Raw genomic sequence first — 22,025 nt, 5'->3', positions numbered from 1 at the left:
GGGTACGTGCTCAGTCCCCTCCTGTACTCCCTGTTCACTCATCACTGCACAGCCAGGTACGACTCCCAACACCGTCATTAAGTTTGGTGACGACACAACAGTGGTAGGCCTGATCACCAACAACAACGAGACAGCATATAGGGAGGAGGTCAGAGAGGCACCGTGTGGTGCCAGGACAACAACCTCTCCCTCAACGTGATCAAGACCAACGAGATGATTGTGGACTACAGGAAAAGGAGAAACGAGCACGCCCCCATTCTCATCGACGGGGCTCTGGTGGAGCAGGTTGAGAGCTTCAAGTTCCTCGGTGTCCACATCACCAACAAACTAACATGGTTCAAGCACACCAAGACAGTCGTGAAGAGGGCACGACAAAACCTATTCCCCCGCAGGAGACTGAATAGATTTGGCATGGGTCCTGAGATCCTCAAAAGCTTTTACAGCTGCACCATCGAGAGCATCCTGAAGGGTTGCATCACTGCCTGGTATGGGAACAGCTCAGCCTCCGACCCCAAGGCACTACAGAGGGTAGTGCGTACGGCCCAGTACATCACCGGTGCCAAGCTTCCTGCCATCCAGGACCTCTATACCAGGCGGTGTCAGAGGAAGGCCCTAAAAATTGTCAAAGACTCCAGCCACCCAAGTCATAGACTGTTCTCTCTACTACCGCACGGCAAGCGGTACCAGAGCACCAAGTCTAGGTCCAAGAGGCTTCTAAACAGCTTCTACCCCCAAGCCGTAAGACTCCTGAACAGCCAGTCAAATTGCATTGCCCCCCCCCGCTGCTACTCTCTATTATCTATGCAAACCAATAGGTGGTTGTAAGGCTGGTTGGTTATTTAGGATGCAAGGTTGAGGTTAGCTTGTGGTAAGGTAAGGCGATCTCAGTCCTGTCCCTCAGTCTGAGTCTCATTGGGGAGGGAGGGGGTAGAAAGGAGAAGAAACTAGTTTACTAAAGCAGCACAGTCATGATGATATGATGACTAACTTTTCTGTCTGCTTGTCTGCCTGTCTGACTGCCTGTCTATCTGACTGTCTTCCTGTCTGTCTGTCTGCCTGCCTGCCTGCCTGCCTGCCTGCCTGTCTGTCTGTCTGTCTGTCTGTCTGTCTGTCTGTCTGTCTGTCTGTCTGTCTGTCTGTCTGTCTGTCTGCCTGTCTGTCTGCCTGTTTGCCTGTCTGCCTGGCCTCCCCCTTATAAGATGATCCCGTTACATGACAATGTGGCTTAAAGTTTGGCGTTTCCATTTCACATGTAACATGTGGTAGACAGTCGAGATTTGGCAGGGACATTTTAGGTACAATTTTAGTGTCTGTGTGTGTGTGTGTGTGTGTGTGTGTGTGTGTGTAGTTTTGCATGGGGGATTTTTGGGAAGTTTTAGTGTGTGTGACTGTGTGTGTGACCATGTGTCACAGGGTGATATGTGGCCGTAGAGGGTTTGGAAGCATACAGCTGGCTGTGTTTGGCTGTCTCAGCCTCCTCCTCTCCAGTCTCAGCCTCCAATCCTGGGCTCCCTCACTCTCCCTCCCTCCTCCCCCCTCAGATCACCCTGTCTCCTCTCCCTCCTCCCCTGTCAGATCACCCTGTCTCCTTTCCCTCCTCCCCCCTCAGATCACCCTGTCTCCTCTCCCTCCTCCCCCCTCAGATCACCCTTTCTCCAAAGCAGTTAACCCCCAAAACAAGGAAGTTAAACCTCAAAACAAGGCAGTTAACCCCCAGAACAAGGCAGTTAACCCCCAAAACAAAGCAGTTAAACCTCAAAACAAGGCAGTTAAACCTACATATAAGGCAGTTTACCCCCTCAAAACAAGGCAGTTACCCCCAAAACAAGGCAGTTAACCCCCAAAACAAGGCAGTTAACCCCCAAAACAAGGCAGTTAACCCCCAAAACAAGGCAGTTAAACCTCAAAACAAGGCAGTTAAACCTACATATAAGGCAGTTTACCCCCTCAAAACAAGGCAGTTACCCCCAAAACAAGGCAGTTAACCCCCAAAACAAGGCAGTTAACCCCCAAAACAAGGCAGTTAACCCCCAAAACAAGGCAATTACCCCAAAACAAGGCAGTTAAACCTCAAAACAAGGCAATTACCCCCAAAACAAGGCAGTTAACCCTCAAAACAAGGCAGTTAACCCCCAAAACAAGACAGTTAACCCGCACAACAAGGCAGTTAAACCTCAAAACAAGGCAATTACCCCAAAACAAGGCATTTAACCCCCAAAACAAGGCAGTTAACCCCCAAAACAAGGCAGTTAAATCTAAAAATAAGGCAGTTACCCCCCCCAAAACAAGGCAGTTACCCCCAAAACAAGGCAGTTAAACCCCAAAACAAGGCAGTTACCCCCCAAAACAAGCAGTTAAACCTCAAAACAAGGCAGTTAATCCCCAAAACAACTGCTCCCTGGGCGCCAATGACGTGCAGCCCACCCGCACCTCTCTGATTCAGAGGGTTTTGGTTAAATGTGGTAGACACATTTCGGTTGAATACAGTCAGTTATGCAACTGACTTGGTTTCCTTCCCTCCCTCCCTCCCTCCTACCCCGTCAGATCTTGAGAGCACAGCTGTTTTCCTTCTGTTATGAAACGGCAGGCCAAAGTGAGGTAACAGAAAATGGTTTCATGAAATATAGATCTGATTCTGCAGCCTAAACAGAGCCTCAGCCAGGTTCACTCTGGCAGACACTGTGTGTGTGTGTGTGTGTGTGTGTGTGTGTGTGTGTGTGTGTGTGTGTGTGTGTGTGTGTGTGTGTGTGTGTGTGTGTGTGTGTGTGTGTATTGTCCTCAGTTTCTGAGCTCACATAAAGAAGTTAGATTGGGTCTTATGTAATGCCTCTCCTCTCCTGCTGCATTCTCCAAGACACACGCACACGCACGTACACACGCACGTACACACGCACGTACACACGCACGTACACACGCACATACACACGCGCCAGCCAGCCAGCGCCATATTCCTTTAATAAGCCAGGCTTGCTTTGACCTGAATTGTGATGGTGAAAGTGGTGTTGTTGCCTACCTTCACCACCCGTCAGGAAGTCCAGGACCCATTTGCACAGGGCGGGGTTCAGACCTAGGGTCCTTAGCTTAGTGATGAGCTTGGAGGGCACTATGTTGTTGAAGGCTGAGCTGTATTCAATGAACAGCATTCTTACATACTGTAGGTATTCCTCTTGTCCAGATGGGATAGGGCAATTTGCAGTGTGACGGCGAATGCGTCGTACGTGGATCTGTTGGTGGTGGTATGCAAATTGTAGTGGGTTTACTCTAGTGTGTCGAGCAAGGTGGAGGTGATATAGGCCTTGACTAGACTCTCAAAGCACTTCATGATGACAGAGGGCGATAGTTATTTGGGGCGATAGTTATTTCGTTCAGTTAACTTGGTTTTCTAAACTTGCTTGGGTAGAGAAACAATGGTGAACATCTTGAAGCAAGTGTGAACAACAGACTGGGATAGAGAGAGGTTGAATATGTCCATAAACGCTCTGATGACGCGCCTAGGGTGGAGAGGGGTTTTCTCTACCACCTGAGTCACACAGGATCCCCAGCCCCAGTATATACCAACACAGGATCCCCAGCCCCAGTATATACCCACACAGCATCCCCAGTATATACCAACACAGGATCCCCAGCCCCAGTATATACCCACACAGGGACCACAGTATATACCAACACAGGATCCCCAGTATATACCCACACAGGATCCCCAGCCCCAGTATATACCCACACAGGATCCCCAGCCCCAGTATATACCCACACAGGATCCCCAATATATACCAACACAGGATCCCCAGCCCCAGTATATACCCACACAGGGACCCCAGTATATACCAACACAGGATCCCCAGTATATACCCACACAGGGACCCCAGTATATACCAACACAGGATCCCCAGTTCATACCCACACAGGATCCCCAGCCCCAGTATATACCCACACAGGATCCCCAGTATATACCAACACAGGATCCCCAGTATATACCAACACAGGATCCCCAGTATATACCCACACAGGATCCCCAGTATATACCCACACAGGATCCCCAGCCCCAGTATATACCCACACAGGATCCCCAGTATATACCAACACAGGATCCCCAGTATATACCCACACAGGATCCCCAGTATATACCCACACAGGATCCCCAGCCCCAGTATATACCAACACAGGGACCCCAGTATATACCCACACAGGATCCCCAGTATATACCCACACAGGATCCCCAGCCCCAGTATATACCCACACAGGATCCCCAGCCCCAGTATATACCAACACAGGGACCCCAGTATATACCCACACAGGATCCCCAGTATATACCAACACAGGATCCCCAGCCCCAGTATATACCCACACAGGATCCCCAGTATATACCCACACAGGATCCCCAGCCCCAATATATACCCACACAGGATCCCCAGTATATACCAACACAGGATCCCCAGTATATACCCACACAGGATCCCCAGCCCCAGTATATACCAACACAGGATCCCCAGCCCCAGTATATACCCACACAGGATACCCAGCCCCAGTATATACCAACACAGGATCCCCAGCCCCAGTATATACCCACACAGGGATCCCAGCCCCAGTATATACCCACACAGGATCCCCAGCCCCAGTATATACCCACACAGGATCCCCAGCCCCAGTATATACCAACACAGGATCCCCAGCCCCAGTATATACCCACACAGGATCCCCAGCCCCAGTATATACCCACACAGGATCCCCAGCCCCAGTATATACCAACACAGGATCCCCAGTATATACCCACACAGGATCCCTAGCCCCAGTATATACCCACACAGGATCCCCAGTATATACCAACACAGGATCCCCAGCCCCAGTATATACCAACACAGGATCCCCAGTATATACCAACACAGGATCCCCAGCCCGAGTATATACCAACACAGGATCCCCAGTATATACCCACACAGGATCCCTAGCCCCAGTATATACCCACACAGGATCCCCAGCCCCAGTATATACCAACACAGGATCCCCAGCCCCAGTATATACCAACACAGGATCCCCAGCCCCAGTATATACCAACACAGGATCCCCAGCCCCAGTATATACCAACACAGGATCCCCAGCCCCAGTATATACCAACACAGGATCCCCCAGTATATACCAACACAGGATCCCCAGCCCCAGTATATACCAACACAGGATCCCCAGTATATACCAACACAGGATCCCCAGTATATACCCACACAGGGACCCCAGCCCCAGTATATACCAACACAGGATCCCCAGCCCCAGTATATACCAACACAGGATCCCCAGTATATACCCACACAGGGATCCCCAGCCCCAGTATATACCCACACAGGGATCCCCAGCCCCAGTATATACCCACACAGGGATCCCCAGCCCCAGTATATACCCACACAGGATCCCCAGCCCCAGTATATACCAACACAGGATCCCCAGTATATACCAACACAGGATCCCCAGCCCCAGTATATACCCACACAGGATCCCCAGCCCCAGTATATACCAACACAGGATCCCCAGCCCCATTATATACCAACACAGCATCCCTAGCCCCAGTATATACCAACACAGGATCCCCAGCCCCAGTATATACCCACACAGGATCCCCAGCCCCAGTATATACCCACACAGGATCCCCAGCCCCAGTATATACCCACACAGAATCCCCAGCCCCAGTATATACCCACACAGGATCCCCAGCCCCAGTATATACCAACACAGGATCCCCAGCCCCAGTATATACCAACACAGGATCCCCAGTATATACCTCAGCCCCAGTATAGACCCAGTATAGACCTCAGACCCAGTATAGACCCAGTATATACCTCAGACCCAGTATAGACCCAGTATATACCTCAGACCCAGTATATACCTCAGACCCAGTATAGACCCAGTATAGACCTCAGACCCAGTATAGACCCAGTATATACCTCAGACCCAGTATATACCTCAGACCCAGTATAGACCCAGTATAGACCCAGTATATACCGCAGACCCAGTATAGACCCAGTATATACCTCAGACCCAGTATAGACCCAGTATATACCTCAGACCCAGTATATACCTCAGACCCAGTATATACCTCAGACCCAGTATAGATCCAGTATATACCTCAGACCCAGTATAGACCCAATATATACCTCTCTGTCTCTCTCTGTCTCTCTATCTCTCAATCTCTCGCTCTCTCTCTTTCTTCCTCTCTCTCTGTCTCTCTCTCTCTCTTTTTGCTCTGTCTGTCTGTCTGCCTGCCTGTCTGTCTGACTGTCTGCCTACCTGTCTGAGTCTGCCTGTCTGTCTGCCTCTCTGTCTCTCTCTCTGTCTCTCTTTCTCGCTCTCTCTCTCTTTATCCCTCTCTTTTTCTCTCAATTAAATTAAATTCAAGGGGCTTTATTGGCATGGGAAACATATGTTAACGTTGCCAAAGCAAGTGAGGTAGATAATATACAGAAGTGAAATAAACAATAAAACTCTCTCTGTCTCTCTCTCTCTCTCTCTCTCTCTCTCTCTCTCTCTCTCTCTCTGTCTCTCTCTGTCTCTCTCTCTCTCTCTCTCTCTCTCTCTCTCTGTCTCTCAGAATAACATGTCCACACACCCTTGTGGATCAGCAAATAACATTAGTGAACATGTCAGTTTGGTTGTGGTATCTCTGCTACCCTCTCGTGGTCAGACACATAACAACACCTAGCTCCAAAATCTTCTACATTCTACACCATACTCTATATAGTGCACTGGAATATCACTGGATTTGACATGTATATTAAACCTCTCTCTCTGTGTTTCTCTCTCTGTTTCAGCTGAACTGGAGTTTGTTCAGATAGTAATCATAATGGTGGTGATGACAGTGATGGTGGTGGTGATTATCTGTCTGTTGAACCACAGGCTGTCTGCCCTGGCCTTCTTTAGCAGACAGACACACAGCCACAACCAGGACAGACAGCGGGATCAGGTCAACATGCAGCACGTCAGTACACAACTACCTACCTACCTACCTACCTACCTACCTACCTACCTACCTACCTAATAAATGATGAGTGTGTGTGTGTGTGTGTGTGTGTGCATACATGGACCTGTGTGACAAGATTTTGATGTATGACTTAATTTGGCCTTAAAAAAAAATAGTCCCCAGTGCAGAGAGACAGAGAGAGAGACAGAGACAGAGAGGCAGAGAGACAGCGAGTTAGAGAGGCATTAGGATAGCTGCTTCATCCTAATTTTTATTGATGAGTCTGGCCGGGTGCAGTGAGCAGAGCTGGAGGAGCTAGGAGGAGCTGGAGGAGCTGGAGGAGCTAGGAGGAGCTGGAGGAGCTAGGAGGAGCTGGAGGAGCTGGAGGAGCTAGGAGAAGCTGGAGGAGCTAGGAGGAGGTGGAGGAACTAGGAGGTGCTGGAGGAACTGGAGGAGCTGGAGAAGCTGGAGGATGCTAGGAGAAGCTGGAGGAACTGGAGGAGCTGGAGAAGCTGGAGGAGCTAGGAGAAGCTGGAGGAACTAGGAGGAGCTGGAGGAATTAGGAGGAGCTGGAGGAAATAGGAGGAACTGGAGGAGCTAGGAGGAGCTGGAGAATCTAGGAAAGCTAGGAGGAGCTGGAGGAGCTAGGAGGAACTAGGAGGAACTAGGAGAAGCTAGGAAAGCTAGGAGGAGCTGGAGGAGCTAGGAGGAGCTAGGAGAAGCTAGGAAAAGCTATGAGATGCTGGAGGAGCTAGGAGGAGCTGGAGGAGCTGGAGAAGCTGGAGGAGCTAGGAGGTGCTAGGAGGAGCTAGGAGAAGCTAGGGTAAGCTAGAAGAAGCTGGAGAAGCTAGGAGGAGCTGGAGGAGCTGGAGGAGCTAGGAGGAGCTGGAGGAGCTAGGAGGAGCTGGAGGAACTAGGAGAAGCTAGGAGGAGCTGGAGGAACTAGGAGGAGCTAGGAGGAACTAGGAGAAGCTAGGAGAAGCTAGGAGGAGCTGGAGGAGCTAGGAGGAGCTGGAGAAGCTGGAGGAGCTAGGAGAAGCTAGGAGGGAGGGGGCTGGAGGAGCTGGAGGAGCGGAGGGCTGGAGGAGCTAGGAGGAGCTGGAGCAACTGGAGGAGCTGGAGAAGCTGGAGGAGCTAGGAGAAGCTAGGAGAAGCTAGGAGGAGCTGGAGGAGCTAGGAGAAGCTAGGAGGAGCTGGAGGAACTAGGAGGAGCTGGAGGAGCTAGGAGGAGCTGGAGAAGCTGGAGGAGCTAGGAGAAGCTAGGAGGGGATGGAGGAGCTAGGAGGAGCTGGAGGAGCTAGGAGGAGCTGGAGGAGCTAGGAGGAGCTGGAGGAACTGGAGGAGCTGGAGAAGCTGGAGGAGCTAGGAGAAGCTAGGAGAAGCTAGGAGGAGCTGGAGGAGCTAGGAGAAGCTAGGAGGAGCTGGAGGAACTAGGAGGAGCTAGGAGGAACTAGGAGAAGCTAGGAGGAGCTGGAGGAGCTGGAGAAGCTGGAGGAGCTAGGAGAAGCTAGGAGGTGATGGAGGAGCTAGGAGAAGCTAGGAGGAGCTGGAGGAGCTAGGAGGAGCTGGAGGAGCTAGGAGGAGCTGGAGGAACTGGAGGAGCTGGAGAAGCTGGAGGAGCTAGGAGAAGCTAGGAGGAGCTGGAGGAGCTAGGAGAAGCTAGGAGAAGCTGGAGGAGCTAGGAGGAGCTGGAGGAGCTAGGAGGAGCTGGAGGAACTGGAGGAGCTAGGAGGAGCTGGAAGAAGCTAGGAGGAGCTGGAGGAACTAGGAGGAGCTAGGAGGAACTAGGAGAAGCTAGGAGAAGCTAGGTGGAGCTGGAGGAGCTAGGAGGAGCTGGAGGAACTAGGAGGAGCTGGAGGAACTGGAGGAGCTGGAGAAGCTGGAGGAGCTAGGAGAAGCTAGGGGAAGCTAGGAGGAGCTAGGAGAAGCTGGAGAAGCTAGGAGGAGCTGGAGGAACTGGAGGAGCTAGGAGGAGCTGGAGGAACTAGGAGAAGCTAGGAGGTACTAGGAGGAGCTATGAGAAGCTATGAGAAGCTAGGAGGAGCTGGAGGGGCTAGGAGGAGCTGGAGGAGCTGGAGGAGCTAGGAGAAGCTAGGGGGTGCTGGAGGAGCTAGGAGAAGCTAGGAAAAGCTAGGAGGAGCTGGAGGAGCTAGGAGGAGCTAGGAGGAGCTGGAGGAACTGGAGGAGCTGGAGAAGCTGGAGGAGCTAGGAGAAGCTAGGAGGAGCTGGAGGAGCTAGGAGAAGCTAGGAAAGCTGGTGGAGCTAGGAGGAGCTGGAGGAACTAGGAGGAGCTGGATGAACTGGAGGAGCTGGAGAAGCTGGAGGAGCTAGGAGAAGCTATGAGAAGCTAGGAGGTGCTAGGAGGAGCTGGAGGAGCTAGGGGAAGCTAGGAGAAGCTATGAGAAGCTGGAGGAGCTAGGAGGAGCTGGAGGAGCTAGGAGGAGCTGGAGGAACTGGAAGAACTAGGAGGAGCTAGGAGGAACTAGGAGAAGCTAGGTGAAGCTAGGGGGAGCTGGAGGAGCTAGGAGGAGCTGGAGGAACTAGGAGGAGCTGGAGGAACTGGAGAAGCTGGAGGAGCTAGGAGGTGCTAGGAGGAGCTAGGAGAAGCTAGGGTAAGCTAGAAGAAGCTGGAGAAGCTAGGAGGAGCTGGAGGAGCTGGAGGAGCTAGGAGGAGCTGGAGGAGCTAGGAGGAGCTGGAGGAACTAGGAGAAGCTAGGAGGAGCTGGAGGAACTAGGAGGAGCTAGGAGGAACTAGGAGAAGCTAGGAGAAGCTAGGAGGAGCTGGAGGAGCTAGGAGGAGCTGGAGAAGCTGGAGGAGCTAGGAGAAGCTAGGAGGTGATGGAGGAGCTAGGAGGAGCTGGAGGAGCTAGGAGGAGCTGGAGGAGCTAGGAGGAGCTGGAGGAACTGGAGGAGCTGGAGAAGCTGGAGGAGCTAGGAGAAGCTAGGAGAAGCTAGGAGGAGCTGGAGGAGCTAGGAGAAGCTAGGAGGAGCTGGAGGAACTAGGAGGAGCTAGGAGGAACTAGGAGAAGCTAGGAGAAGCTAGGAGGAGCTGGAGGAGCTGGAGGAGCTGGAGGAGCTAGGAGAAGCTAGGAGGTGATGGAGGAGCTAGGAGAAGCCAGGAGGAGCTGGAGGAGCTAGGAGGAGCTGGAGGAGCTAGGAGGAGCTGGAGGAGCTAGGAGGAGCTGGAGGAACTGGAGGAGCTAGGAGGAGCTGGAAGAAGCTAGGAGGAGCTGGAGGAACTAGGAGGAGCTAGGAGGAACTAGGAGAAGCTAGGAGAAGCTGGAGGAGCTAGGAGAAGCTGGAGGAGCTAGGAGGAGCTGGAGGAGCTAGGAGGAGCTGGAGGAACTGGAGGAGCTAGGAGGAGCTGGAAGAAGCTAGGAGGAGCTGGAGGAACTAGGAGGAGCTAGGAGGAACTAGGAGAAGCTAGGAGAAGCTAGGTGGAGCTGGAGGAGCTAGGAGGAGCTGGAGGAACTAGGAGGAGCTGGAGGAACTGGAGGAGCTGGAGAAGCTGGAGGAGCTAGGAGAAGCTAGGCGAAGCTAGGCGGAGCTAGGAGAAGCTGGAGAGCTAGGAGGAGCTGGAGGAGCTAGGAGGAGCTGGAGGAACTAGGAGAAGCTAGGAGGTACTAGGAGGAGCTAGGAGAAGCTAGGAGAAGCTAGGAGGAGCTGGAGGGGCTAGGAGGAGCTGGAGGAGCTGGAGAAGCTGGAGGAGCTAGGAGAAGCTAGGGGGTGCTGGAGGAGCTAGGAGAAGCTAGGAAAAGCTAGGAGGAGCTGGAGGAGCTAGGAGGAGCTAGGAGGAGCTGGAGGAACTGGAGGAGCTGGAGAAGCTGGAGGAGCTAGGAGAAGCTAGGAGAAGCTAGGAGGAGCTGGAGGAGCTAGGAGAAGCTAGGAAAGCTGGTGGAGCTAGGAGGAGCTGGAGGAACTAGGAGGAGCTGGATGAACTGGAGGAGCTGGAGAAGCTGGAGGAGCTAGGAGAAGCTATGAGAAGCTAGGAGGTGCTAGGAGGAGCTGGAGGAGCTAGGGGAAGCTAGGAGAAGCTATGAGAAGCTGGAGGAGCTAGGAGGAGCTGGAGGAGCTAGGAGGAGCTGGAGGAACTGGAAGAACTAGGAGGAGCTAGGAGGAACTAGGAGAAGCTAGGTGAAGCTAGGAGGAGCTGGAGGAGCTAGGAGGAGCTGGAGGAACTAGGAGGAGCTGGAGGAACTGGAGAAGCTGGAGGAGCTAGGAGGTGCTAGGAGGAGCTAGGAGAAGCTAGGGTAAGCTAGAAGAAGCTGGAGAAGCTAGGAGGAGCTGGAGGAGCTGGAGGAGCTAGGAGGAGCTGGAGGAGCTAGGAGGAGCTGGAGGAACTAGGAGAAGCTAGGAGGAGCTGGAGGAACTAGGAGGAGCTAGGAGGAACTAGGAGAAGCTAGGAGAAGCTAGGAGGAGCTGGAGGAGCTAGGAGGAGCTGGAGAAGCTGGAGGAGCTAGGAGAAGCTAGGAGGTGATGGAGGAGCTAGGAGGAGCTGGAGGAGCTAGGAGGAGCTGGAGGAGCTAGGAGGAGCTGGAGGAACTGGAGGAGCTGGAGAAGCTGGAGGAGCTAGGAGAAGCTAGGAGAAGCTAGGAGGAGCTAGGAGAAGCTAGGAGGAGCTGGAGGAACTAGGAGGAGCTAGGAGGAACTAGGAGAAGCTAGGAGAAGCTAGGAGGAGCTGGAGGAGCTGGAGGAGCTAGGAGAAGCTAGGAGGTGATGGAGGAGCTAGGAGAAGCCAGGAGGAGCTGGAGGAGCTAGGAGGAGCTGGAGGAGCTAGGAGGAGCTGGAGGAGCTAGGAGGAGCTGGAGGAACTGGAGGAGCTAGGAGGAGCTGGAAGAAGCTAGGAGGAGCTGGAGGAACTAGGAGGAGCTAGGAGGAACTAGGAGAAGCTAGGAGAAGCTGGAGGAGCTAGGAGAAGCTGGAGGAGCTAGGAGGAGCTGGAGGAGCTAGGAGGAGCTGGAGGAACTGGAGGAGCTAGGAGGAGCTGGAAGAAGCTAGGAGGAGCTGGAGGAACTAGGAGGAGCTAGGAGGAACTAGGAGAAGCTAGGAGAAGCTAGGTGGAGCTGGAGGAGCTAGGAGGAGCTGGAGGAACTAGGAGGAGCTGGAGGAACTGGAGGAGCTGGAGAAGCTGGAGGAGCTAGGAGAAGCTAGGCGAAGCTAGGCGGAGCTAGGAGAAGCTGGAGAGCTAGGAGGAGCTGGAGGAGCTAGGAGGAGCTGGAGGAACTAGGAGAAGCTAGGAGGTACTAGGAGGAGCTAGGAGAAGCTAGGAGAAGCTAGGAGGAGCTGGAGGGGCTAGGAGGAGCTGGAGGAGCTGGAGAAGCTGGAGGAGCTAGGAGAAGCTAGGGGGTGCTGGAGGATCTAGGAGAAGCTAGGAAAAGCTAGGAGGAGCTGGAGGAGCTAGGAGGAGCTAGGAGGAGCTGGAGGAACTGGAGGAGCTGGAGAAGCTGGAGGAGCTAGTAGAAGCTAGGAGAAGCTAGGAGGAGCTGGAGGAGCTAGGAGAAGCTAGGAGAAGCTGGTGGAGCTAGGAGGAGCTGGAGGAACTAGGAGGAGCTGGAGGAACTGGAGAAGCTGGAGGAGCTAGGAGAAGCTAGGAGAAGCTAGGAGTTGCTAGGAGGAGCTGGAGGAGCTAGGAGAAGCTAGGGGAAGCTGGAGGAGCTGGAGGAGCTAGGAGGAGCTGGAGGAACTAGGAGAAGCTAGGAGGAGCTGGAGGAACTAGGAGGAGATAGGAGAAGCTAGGAGGAGCTGGAGGACCTAGGAGGAGCTGGAGGAGCTAGGAGAAGCTAGGAGGTGCTAGGAGAAGCTAGGAGGAGCTGGAGGACCTAGGAGGAGCTGGAGGAGATAGGAGGAGCTGGAGGAGCTAGGAGAAGCTAGGAGAAGCTTGGAGGAGCTGGAGGAGCTAGGAGAAGCTATGAGAAGCTGGAGGAGCTAGGAGGAGCTGGAGGAGCTAGGAGGAGCTGGAGGAACTGGAGGAGCTAGGAGGAGCTGGAGGAACTAGGAGAAGCTAGGAGGAGCTGGATGAACTAGGAGAAGCTGGAGGAGCTAGGAGGAACTAGGAGAAGCTAGGAGAAGCTAGGAGGAGCTGGAGGAACTGGAGGAGCTAGGAGAAGCTAGGAGGTGCTAGGAGGAGCTGGAGGAGCTAGGAGAAGCTAGGAGAAGCTAGGAGGAGCTGGAGGAGCTAGGAGGAGCTAGGAGGGGCTGGAGGAACTGGAGGAGCTGGAGGTGCTAGGAGGAGCTAGGAGGTGCTAGGAGGAGCTAGGAGGTGCTAGGAGGAGCTAGGAGGTGCTAGGAGGTGCTAGGATGAGCTGGAGGAGCTACGAGGAGCTGGAGGAGCTAGGAGGAGCTAGGATGAGCTGGAGGAGCTGGAGGAGCTAGGAGATGCTAGGATGAGCTGGAGGAGCTACGAGGAGCTGGAGGAGCTAGGAGGAGCTAGGAGGAGCTGGAGGAGCTGGAGGAACTAGGAGGAGCTGGAGGAACTAGGAGAAGCTAGGAGGAGCTGGAGGAGCTGGGGGAAGCTAGGAGGAGCTGGAGAAGCTAGGAGAAGCTAGGAGGAGCTGGAGAAGCTTGGAGGTGCTAGGAGGTGCTAGGAGGAGCTGGAGGAGCTAGGAGGAGCTGGAGGAACTAGGAGAAGCTAGGAGGAGCTGGTGGAACTGGAGGAGCTTGGAGAAGCTAGGAGGAGCTGGAGGAGCTAGCAGGAGCTGTAGAAGCTAGGAGGAGCTGGAGGAGCTAGGAGGAGCTGGAGGAGCTAGGAGGAGCTGGAGGAGCTAGGAGGATCTAGGAGAAGCTGGAGGAGCTGGGAGGAGCTAGGAGAAGCTGGAGGAACTAGGAGGAGCTGGAGGAACTGGAGAAGCTGGAGGAGCTAGGAGAAGCTAGGAGGAGCTGGAGGAACTAGGAGGAGCTAGGAGGAACTAGGAGAAGCTAGGAGAAGCTGGAGGAGCTAGGAGAATCTGGAGGAGCTAGGAGGAGCTGGAGGAGCTAGGAGGAGCTGGAGGAACTGGAGGAGCTAGGAGGAGCTGGAAGAAGCTAGGAGGAGCTGGAGGAACTAGGAGGAGCTAGGAGGAACTAGGAGAAGCTAGGAGAAGCTAGGTGGAGCTGGAGGAGCTAGGAGGAGCTGGAGGAACTAGGAGGAGCTGGAGGAACTGGAGGAGCTGGAGAAGCTGGAGGAGCTAGGAGAAGCTAGGCGAAGCTAGGCGGAGCTAGGAGAAGCTGGAGAGCTAGGAGGAGCTGGAGGAGCTAGGAGGAGCTGGAGGAACTAGGAGGAGCTGGTGGAACTGGAGGAGCTTGGAGAAGCTAGGAGGAGCTGGAGGAGCTAGCAGGAGCTGTAGAAGCTAGGAGGAGCTGGAGGAGCTAGGAGGAGCTGGAGGAGCTAGGAGGAGCTGGAGGAGCTAGGAGGATCTAGGAGAAGCTGGAGGAGCTGGGAGGAGCTAGGAGGAGCTGGAGGAACTAGGAGGAGCTAGGAGGAACTAGGAGAAGCTAGGAGAAGCTGGAGGAGCTAGGAGAAGCTGGAGGAACTAGGAGGAGCTGGAGGAACTGGAGAAGCTGGAGGAGCTAGGAGAAGCTAGGAGGAGCTGGAGGAACTAGGAGGAGCTAGGAGGAACTAGGAGAAGCTAGGAGAAGCTGGAGGAGCTAGGAGAATCTGGAGGAGCTAGGAGGAGCTGGAGGAGCTAGGAGGAGCTGGAGGAACTGGAGGAGCTAGGAGGAGCTGGAAGAAGCTAGGAGGAGCTGGAGGAACTAGGAGGAGCTAGGAGGAACTAGGAGAAGCTAGGTGGAGCTGGAGGAGCTAGGAGGAGCTGGAGGAACTAGGAGGAGCTGGAGGAACTGGAGGAGCTGGAGAAGCTGGAGGAGCTAGGAGAAGCTAGGCGAAGCTAGGCGGAGCTAGGAGAAGCTGGAGAGCTAGGAGGAGCTGGAGGAGCTAGGAGGAGCTGGAGGAACTAGGAGAAGCTAGGAGGTACTAGGAGGAGCTAGGAGAAGCTAGGAGAAGCTAGGAGGAGCTGGAGGGGCTAGGAGGAGCTGGAGGAGCTGGAGAAGCTGGAGGAGCTAGGAGAAGCTAGGAGAAGCTAGGAGGAGCTGGAGGAGCTAGGAGAAGCTAGGAGAAGCTGGTGGAGCTAGGAGGAGCTGGAGGAACTAGGAGGAGCTGGAGGAACTGGAGAAGCTGGAGGAGCTAGGAGAAGCTAGGAGAAGCTAGGAGTTGCTAGGAGGAGCTGGAGGAGCTAGGAGAAGCTAGGGGAAGCTGGAGGAGCTGGAGGAGCTAGGAGGAGCTGGAGGAACTAGGAGAAGCTAGGAGGAGCTGGAGGAACTAGGAGGAGATAGGAGAAGCTAGGAGGAGCTGGAGGACCTAGGAGGAGCTGGAGGAGCTAGGAGAAGCTAGGAGGTGCTAGGAGAAGCTAGGAGGAGCTGGAGGACCTAGGAGGAGCTGGAGGAGAAAGGAGGAGCTAGGAGAAGCTAGGAGAAGCTTGGAGGAGCTGGAGGAGCTAGGAGAAGCTATGAGAAGCTGGAGGAGCTAGGAGGAGCTGGAGGAGCTAGGAGGAGCTGGAGGAACTGGAGGAGCTAGGAGGAGCTGGAGGAACTAGGAGAAGCTAGGAGGAGCTGGAGGAACTAGGAGAAGCTGGAGGAGCTAGGAGGAACTAGGAGAAGCTAGGAGAAGCTAGGAGGAGCTGGAGGAACTGGAGGAGCTAGGAGAAGCTAGGAGGTGCTAGGAGGAGCTGGAGGAGCTAGGAGAAGCTAGGAGAAGCTAGGAGGAGCTAGGAGGAGCTGGAGGAGCTAGGAGGGGCTGGAGGAACTGGAGGAGCTGGAGGTGCTAGGAGGAGCTAGGAGGTGCTAGGAGGAGCTAGGAGGTGCTAGGAGGAGCTAGGAGGTGCTAGGAGGTGCTAGGATGAGCTGGAGGAGCTACGAGGAGCTGGAGGAGCTAGGAGGAGCTAGGATGAGCTGGAGGAGCTGGAGGAGCTAGGAGATGCTAGGATGAGCTGGAGGAGCTACGAGGAGCTGGAGGAGCTAGGAGGAGCTAGGAGGAGCTGGAGGAGCTGGAGGAACTAGGAGGAGCTGGAGGAACTAGGAGAAGCTAGGAGGAGCTGGAGGAGCTGGGGGAAGCTAGGAGGAGCTGGAGAAGCTAGGAGAAGCTAGGAGGAGCTGGAGGAACTAGGAGAAGCTAGGAGGAGCTGGAGGAGCTAGGAGAAGCTAGGAGGAGCTGGAGAAGCTTGGAGGTGCTAGGAGGTGCTAGGAGGAGCTGGAGGAGCTAGGAGGAGCTGGAGGAACTAGGAGAAGCTAGGAGGAGCTGGTGGAACTGGAGGAGCTAGGAGAAGCTAGGAGGAGCTGGAGGAGCTAGCAGGAGCTGTAGAAGCTAGGAGGAGCTGGAGGAGCTAGGAGGAGCTGGAGGAGCTAGGAGGAGCTGGAGGAGCTAGGAGGAACTAGGAGAAGCTGGAGGAGCTGGGAGGAGCTGGAGGAGCTGGGAGAAGCTAGGAGGAACTAGGAGAAGCTGGAGGAGCTGGTGGAACTGGAGCAGCTGGGAGGATAGTGCAGTGTACTGCTCCCGCTGCTGAGGAGAGGAGAGCGACTGGAGAGAGAGAGGAATGATAGAGAAGGAGAAAGGAAGAAAGAGCAGATATAGACAGCGACAGAGAAAGAGAGATAGATAGATGGATGGATGGATGGATGGATGGATGGATGAGACCCAACCAAATCATGAGAAAACAAAAAGAATACTATGTGTGTCTCTCACTTTGTTAGCTACCGTAGACTGTCATTATGTTAGTGTAATCAAACTGCAGATAAACCCAGCTGGTCCTGTCTAGATTTAGACCGGAGTGGCTTCTAAAAACCGAACACAGAGGAGAGGACTGTGTCACAAGTGGCATGACACCCTATTCCCTATGTAGTGCACTGCTGTTGACCAGGGCCCATAAATAGGGAATTGGATGAGTCTGGCTGGGTGCAGTATTCTGCCTTTTGTGACACAGACAAGAACTGCAGACGAGAGACAGAGAGAGAGAGACAGAGAGACAGAGAGAGAGAGACAGAGAGAGAACGATATATATAGAGAGAGAGAGAGAGAGAGAGAGACAGAGAGAGAACGATATATATATAGAGAGAGAGAGAGACAGAGAGAGAGACAGAGAGAGAGAACGATATATATATATATATATATATATATATAGAGAGAGAGAGAGAGAGAGAGAGAGAGAGAGAGAGAGAGAGAGAGAGAGAGACAGAGAGAGAGAGAGAGAGAGAACGATATATATATATATATATATAGAGAGAGAGAGAGAGAGAGAGAGAGAGAGAGAGAGAGACAGAGAGAGAGAGAGACCCAGCTGGGTTGTATAGAAACACAGCTAGCTAACAGAACAGACACAGTGGGGCTCCCCAGCCCCTTCCAGCCACAGCACTGTTAATCAGTACTTTCTGCCAGATGGGGCTCGATTGATTTTTGACAATCTCTCTCTCAATTCAATTCAATTAAATTCAAAGGGCTTTATTGGCATGAGACACATATGTTTACATTGCCAAAGCAAGTGAAATAAAGTACAAAATGGAAAATAAATCAACATCTCTCTCTCCCTCCCTCCTCTTTTTCCCTGTCCTCTACCTCTCTTTCTCTCTTCCTACCCCTCGCTCCTCTGCTCTCTCCCACCTCTTCTCTTTCTCTTTCCTCTGCCTCTCTCCATCCCCCAACCCCTGTTCCTTCTCCCCATCTCTCTTAATGTCTCTCTCTCTCTCTGTGTCCATGTCTCTCTCTCTCGCAGGATGGCTGTGTTTGGCCAACCAACAGTTTGGTGATGCAGCAGGGAACCCCAGAGGTGAGTGGGAAAAATGTACGTCATGGATGGTCTACCGCTGTTACGTGTACCTTGCATTGTCATTTGATAGGTTAACACAGTGCCTTGCCCCTTTGCTGTCGACGGAGTTCCATTGCATAATAGCTGGACCCCTGATATATTCAGAGCAGCTTCTCTGTCACACTTGAATCAGATAATATACATTTAAAGTATAGTGTTAATATTTACTTAGCCTAGTGATTTGATATGCTGCTACACAGTGCTGTACAGTCCATAGCGTTGATTAAATCCCTGAGGTACTGACTGCATCTCCTCTCCCCCCCCCCCCCCCCCCCCCTCCAGGTGATGTATGGGCCCAGGCCGACCCAGGACAGGTTCACATCTCCCTCCTTTATGCAACGGGAGCATTTCAGCCGCTTCCAGCCCACCTACCCTTACCTGCAGCAGGACATTGACTTGCCGCCGACCATCTGTCTTTCTGATGGGGAGGAGCTGCCGCCCTATAAAGGCCCATGTACCTTACAGCTGAGAGACCCAGAGCAGCAGCTGGAGCTGAGCAGAGCATCCATCAGGCCCCCCCCCAACAGGACCATCTTCCACAGCGACCTGATCCACGTTTACGTCCACAGCGGTGGCCCTCGGCCCCCCAGCAGTAACTCTGGTGTCAGTGCCGCTGAACGCATGGAGGGACTGCCTCCCACTTACAGCGAGGTCATGGGTCACTACCCAGGATCCTCTGTGTTTCACCACCAGAACCAGTACAGCAATAAAGAGCCGTTCGCCCAGTGGACAGGGAGCAAAGACAGGACACTGACAGACAAAGACAGGCAGATGAGCAACGAAAGCACAACCACCAACGGCTCCTCTGGCTCTGGCAAGGTGAAGGACAAAGAGAAGGATAGGGACAGACGACGGGACAAACCAGTGTGAGGGTGGGTGGGTGGGGGGGGGGGGGGGGGGGTTGTACCTGGTCTGTACCAAACAGGACCCACTCCTCTCACCTGAAGGGGAGTGACCTCCTCTCAGCATTCCCCATGCACAATATGAAGAAACCTGAGAAGCCAAGCTTACAAACACTCTTTTTGTATTCCTTCGTTCGGCGTTCAAGAGCGGTGGGCTTCTGCTTGAACACTAAGGCTTCATAGCTCATTTCTTGTTTGTTTATTTTTGTATGCTTTCATTTATTTAAAATAAGATTGTTGACACTGATTTTGTTTGAAAGACTGTACCCAGTTATAGAAGTTATGGCTTTTATTGTCTTTAAAAATAAATAAAAATACCGGATCAGTGCACAACCTCACCAATCCAAATCCAAATTAGAGTGCCACGATTCTGCTAAATTAACGGGATACATCATCAGAAATCTGAAGTTGACCGAACTTATTGTTTAAAAGCTTCTCCTAGTTTGATTGTTTGTGTGGGCTCCAAACGTTTTGAATGACTGGTTATTTTACTGTTATTATCCACAACTCTGATCCAGCCTAACGTCCCCTGAAACTAACTCCAACACAGCAGTTCAGTTTAAAGACACACTGAGTATACCAAACATTCGGAACAACTTCCTAATATTGAGTTGCACACCCACCTTTTGCCCTCAGAACAGCCTCAATTCATCGGGTCATGGACTCTACAAGGTGTCAAAAGCGTTCCACAGGAATGCTGGCCCATGCACAGGGATGCTGGCCCATGCACAGGGATGCTGGCCCATGTTGACTCCAATGCTTCCCACAGTTGTGTCAAGTTGGCTGTGCGTCCTTTTGGGTGGTGGACCAGTCTTGATACACACGGGGAAACTGTTGAGCGTGGAAAAACCCAGCAGCGTTGTAGTTCTTGACACAAACCGGTGCGCCTGGCACCTACTACCATACCCCGTTCAAAGGCACTTCATTTTTTTTGTCTTGCCCAGTCAACCTCTGAATGGCACACATACACAATCCATGTCTCAATTGTCTTAAGGCTTAAAAATCCTTCTTTAACCTGTCTCCTCCCCTTCATCTACACTGATTGTAGTGGATTTAACATGTGACATCAATAAGGGATCATAGCTTTCACCTGGATTCACCTGGTCAGTTTATGTAATGGAAAGAGCAGGTGTTCATCATATTTTGTACACTTAGTGTGTTAAAGTGTTAAAGATATGTCTTTATATTTACATTTTCCCATTCCTTGTCTCTTCTGACAAACCAAGTGAATAATGGTGGCATCTCACTCTCTATCTCTCTCTCTCTCTCTCTCTCTCTCTCTCTCATTCTGCTGGCTGGAGGACCATTCGTTAACGTTGCTTTAATCCTTTCAACTAGCACTTTACACTTCCCTGTTAGAGTTGTCATGGAGATCACTTTGCCTTTGTAGTCTTCTGCACATCCACTAACTGCACACCCCCTGGAATATTGTGTTTTCCTTTGTCAACTTTTTTTTTCTATAGAAATACATGGATCAACACTAAGGCTGAATCTCAACCCCAACACTCTGACCATTCCCTAGTGTTGGGTTTGAGGGCGGGGTGGCAGGGTAGCCTAGTGGTTAGAGCATTGGACTAGTAACCGAAAGGTTGCAAGTTCAAATCCCCAAGGTACAAATCTGTCGTTCTGCCCCTGAACAGGCAGGTAACCCACTGTTCCTAGGCCGTCATTGAAAATAAGAATTTGTTCTAAACTGACTTGCCTAGTTAAATAAAGGTTCAAAAAATAAAAATCTGACTAAATATCCATGTTGGTATCCTACCCTCTGGTGTATAGTTTTGTTCCTGCCTTGGGCCCAGTCTTAGCTGTTCCACATGTTACTGCAGTCTTAGCTGTTCCACATGTTACTGCAGTCTTAGCTGTTCAACATGTTACTGCAGTCTTAGCTATTCAACATGTTACTGCAGCCTTAGCTATTCAACATGTTACTGCAGCCTTAGCTGTTCAACATGTTACTGCAGTCTTAGCTGATCAACATGTTACTGCAGTCTTAGCTGTTCAACATGTTACTGCAGTCTTAGCTGTTCAACATGTTACTGCAGTCTTAGCGAGTTAACATGTTACTGCAGCCTTAGCTGTTCAACATGTTACTGCAGTCTTAGCTGTTCAACATGTTACTGCAGTCTTAGCTGTTCAACATGTTACTGCAGTCTTAGCTGTTCAACATGTTACTGCAGTCTTAGCTGTTCAACATGTTACAGCAGTCTTAGCTGTTCAACATGTTACTGCAGTCTTAGCTATTCAACATGTTACTGCAGTCTTAGCGGTTCAACATGTTAGTGCAGTCTTAGCGAGTTAACATGTTACTGCAGCCTTAGCTGTTCAAAATGTTACTGCAGTCTTAGCTGTTCAACATGTTACTGCAGCCTTAGCTATTCAAAATGTTACTGCAGTCTTAGCTGTTCAACATGTTACTGCCGTCTTAGCTGTTCAACATGTTACTGCAGCCTTAGCTGTTCAACATGTTACTGCAGTCTTAGCTGTTCAACATGTTACTGCAGTCTTAGCTGTTAAACATGTTACTGCAGTCTTAGCGGTTCAACATGTTACTGCAGCCTTAGCTATTCAACATGTTACTGCAGTCTTAGCTGTTCAACATGTTACTGCAGTCTTAGCTGTTCAACATGTTACTGCAGTCTTAGCTGTTCAACATGTTACTGCAGTCTTAACTGTTCAACATGTTACTGCAGTCTTAGCTGTTCAACATGTTACTGCAGTCTTAGCGGGTTAACATGTTACTGCAGTCTTAGCTGATCAACATGTTACTGCAGTCTTAGCTGTTCAACATGTTACTGCGGTCTTAGCTGTTCAACATGTTACTGCAGCCTTAGCTGTTCAACATGTTACTGCAGTCTTAGCTGTTCAACATGTTACTGCAGTCTTAGCGAGTTAACATGTTACTGCAGCCTTAGCTGTTCAAAATGTTACTGCAGTCTTAGCTGTTCAACATGTTACTGCAGCCTTAGCTATTCAAAATGTTACTGCAGTCTTAGCTGTTCAACATGTTACTGCCGTCTTAGCTGTTCAACATGTTACTGCAGCCTTAGCTGTTCAACATGTTACTGCAGTCTTAGCTGTTCAACATGTTACTGCAGTCTTAGCTGTTCAACATGTTACTGCAGTCTTAGCTGTTAAACATGTTACTGCAGTCTTAGCGGTTCAACATGTTACTGCAGCCTTAGCTATTCAACATGTTACTGCAGTCTTAGCTGTTCAACATGTTACTGCAGTCTTAGCTGTTCAACATGTTACTGCAGTCTTAGCTGTTCAACATGTTACTGCAGTCTTAACTGTTCAACATGTTACTGCAGTCTTAGCTGTTCAACATGTTACTGCAGTCTTAGCTATTCA

At 51.9% G+C, this 22,025-nt stretch overlaps 1 protein-coding gene across 1 annotated transcript in view; it reads left to right on the top strand.

The window, feature by feature from the left end:
- ldlrad4a (low density lipoprotein receptor class A domain containing 4a) overlaps window positions 1-18,642 on the top strand; it is a 61,915-nt gene extending 43,273 nt beyond the window's left edge. The window contains exons 2-4 of the mRNA XM_045709536.2: window positions 6,795-6,961; window positions 17,680-17,733; window positions 18,055-18,642. Of these exons, the coding sequence (XP_045565492.1) occupies window positions 6,795-6,961; window positions 17,680-17,733; window positions 18,055-18,642 (809 nt within the window). The remainder of the gene's footprint in view (window positions 1-6,794; window positions 6,962-17,679; window positions 17,734-18,054) is intronic.
- Window positions 18,643-22,025: the final 3,383 nt, after the last annotated feature.

Source organism: Salmo salar, chromosome 27 (genome assembly GCF_965601325.2).
Source record: "Salmo salar chromosome 27, fSalSal1, whole genome shotgun sequence".
Taxonomy (NCBI): Eukaryota; Metazoa; Chordata; class Actinopteri; order Salmoniformes; family Salmonidae; genus Salmo; species Salmo salar.
Note: the sequence above shows the minus strand (reverse complement) of the source record. Positions and strands in the feature narration are given on the sequence as shown.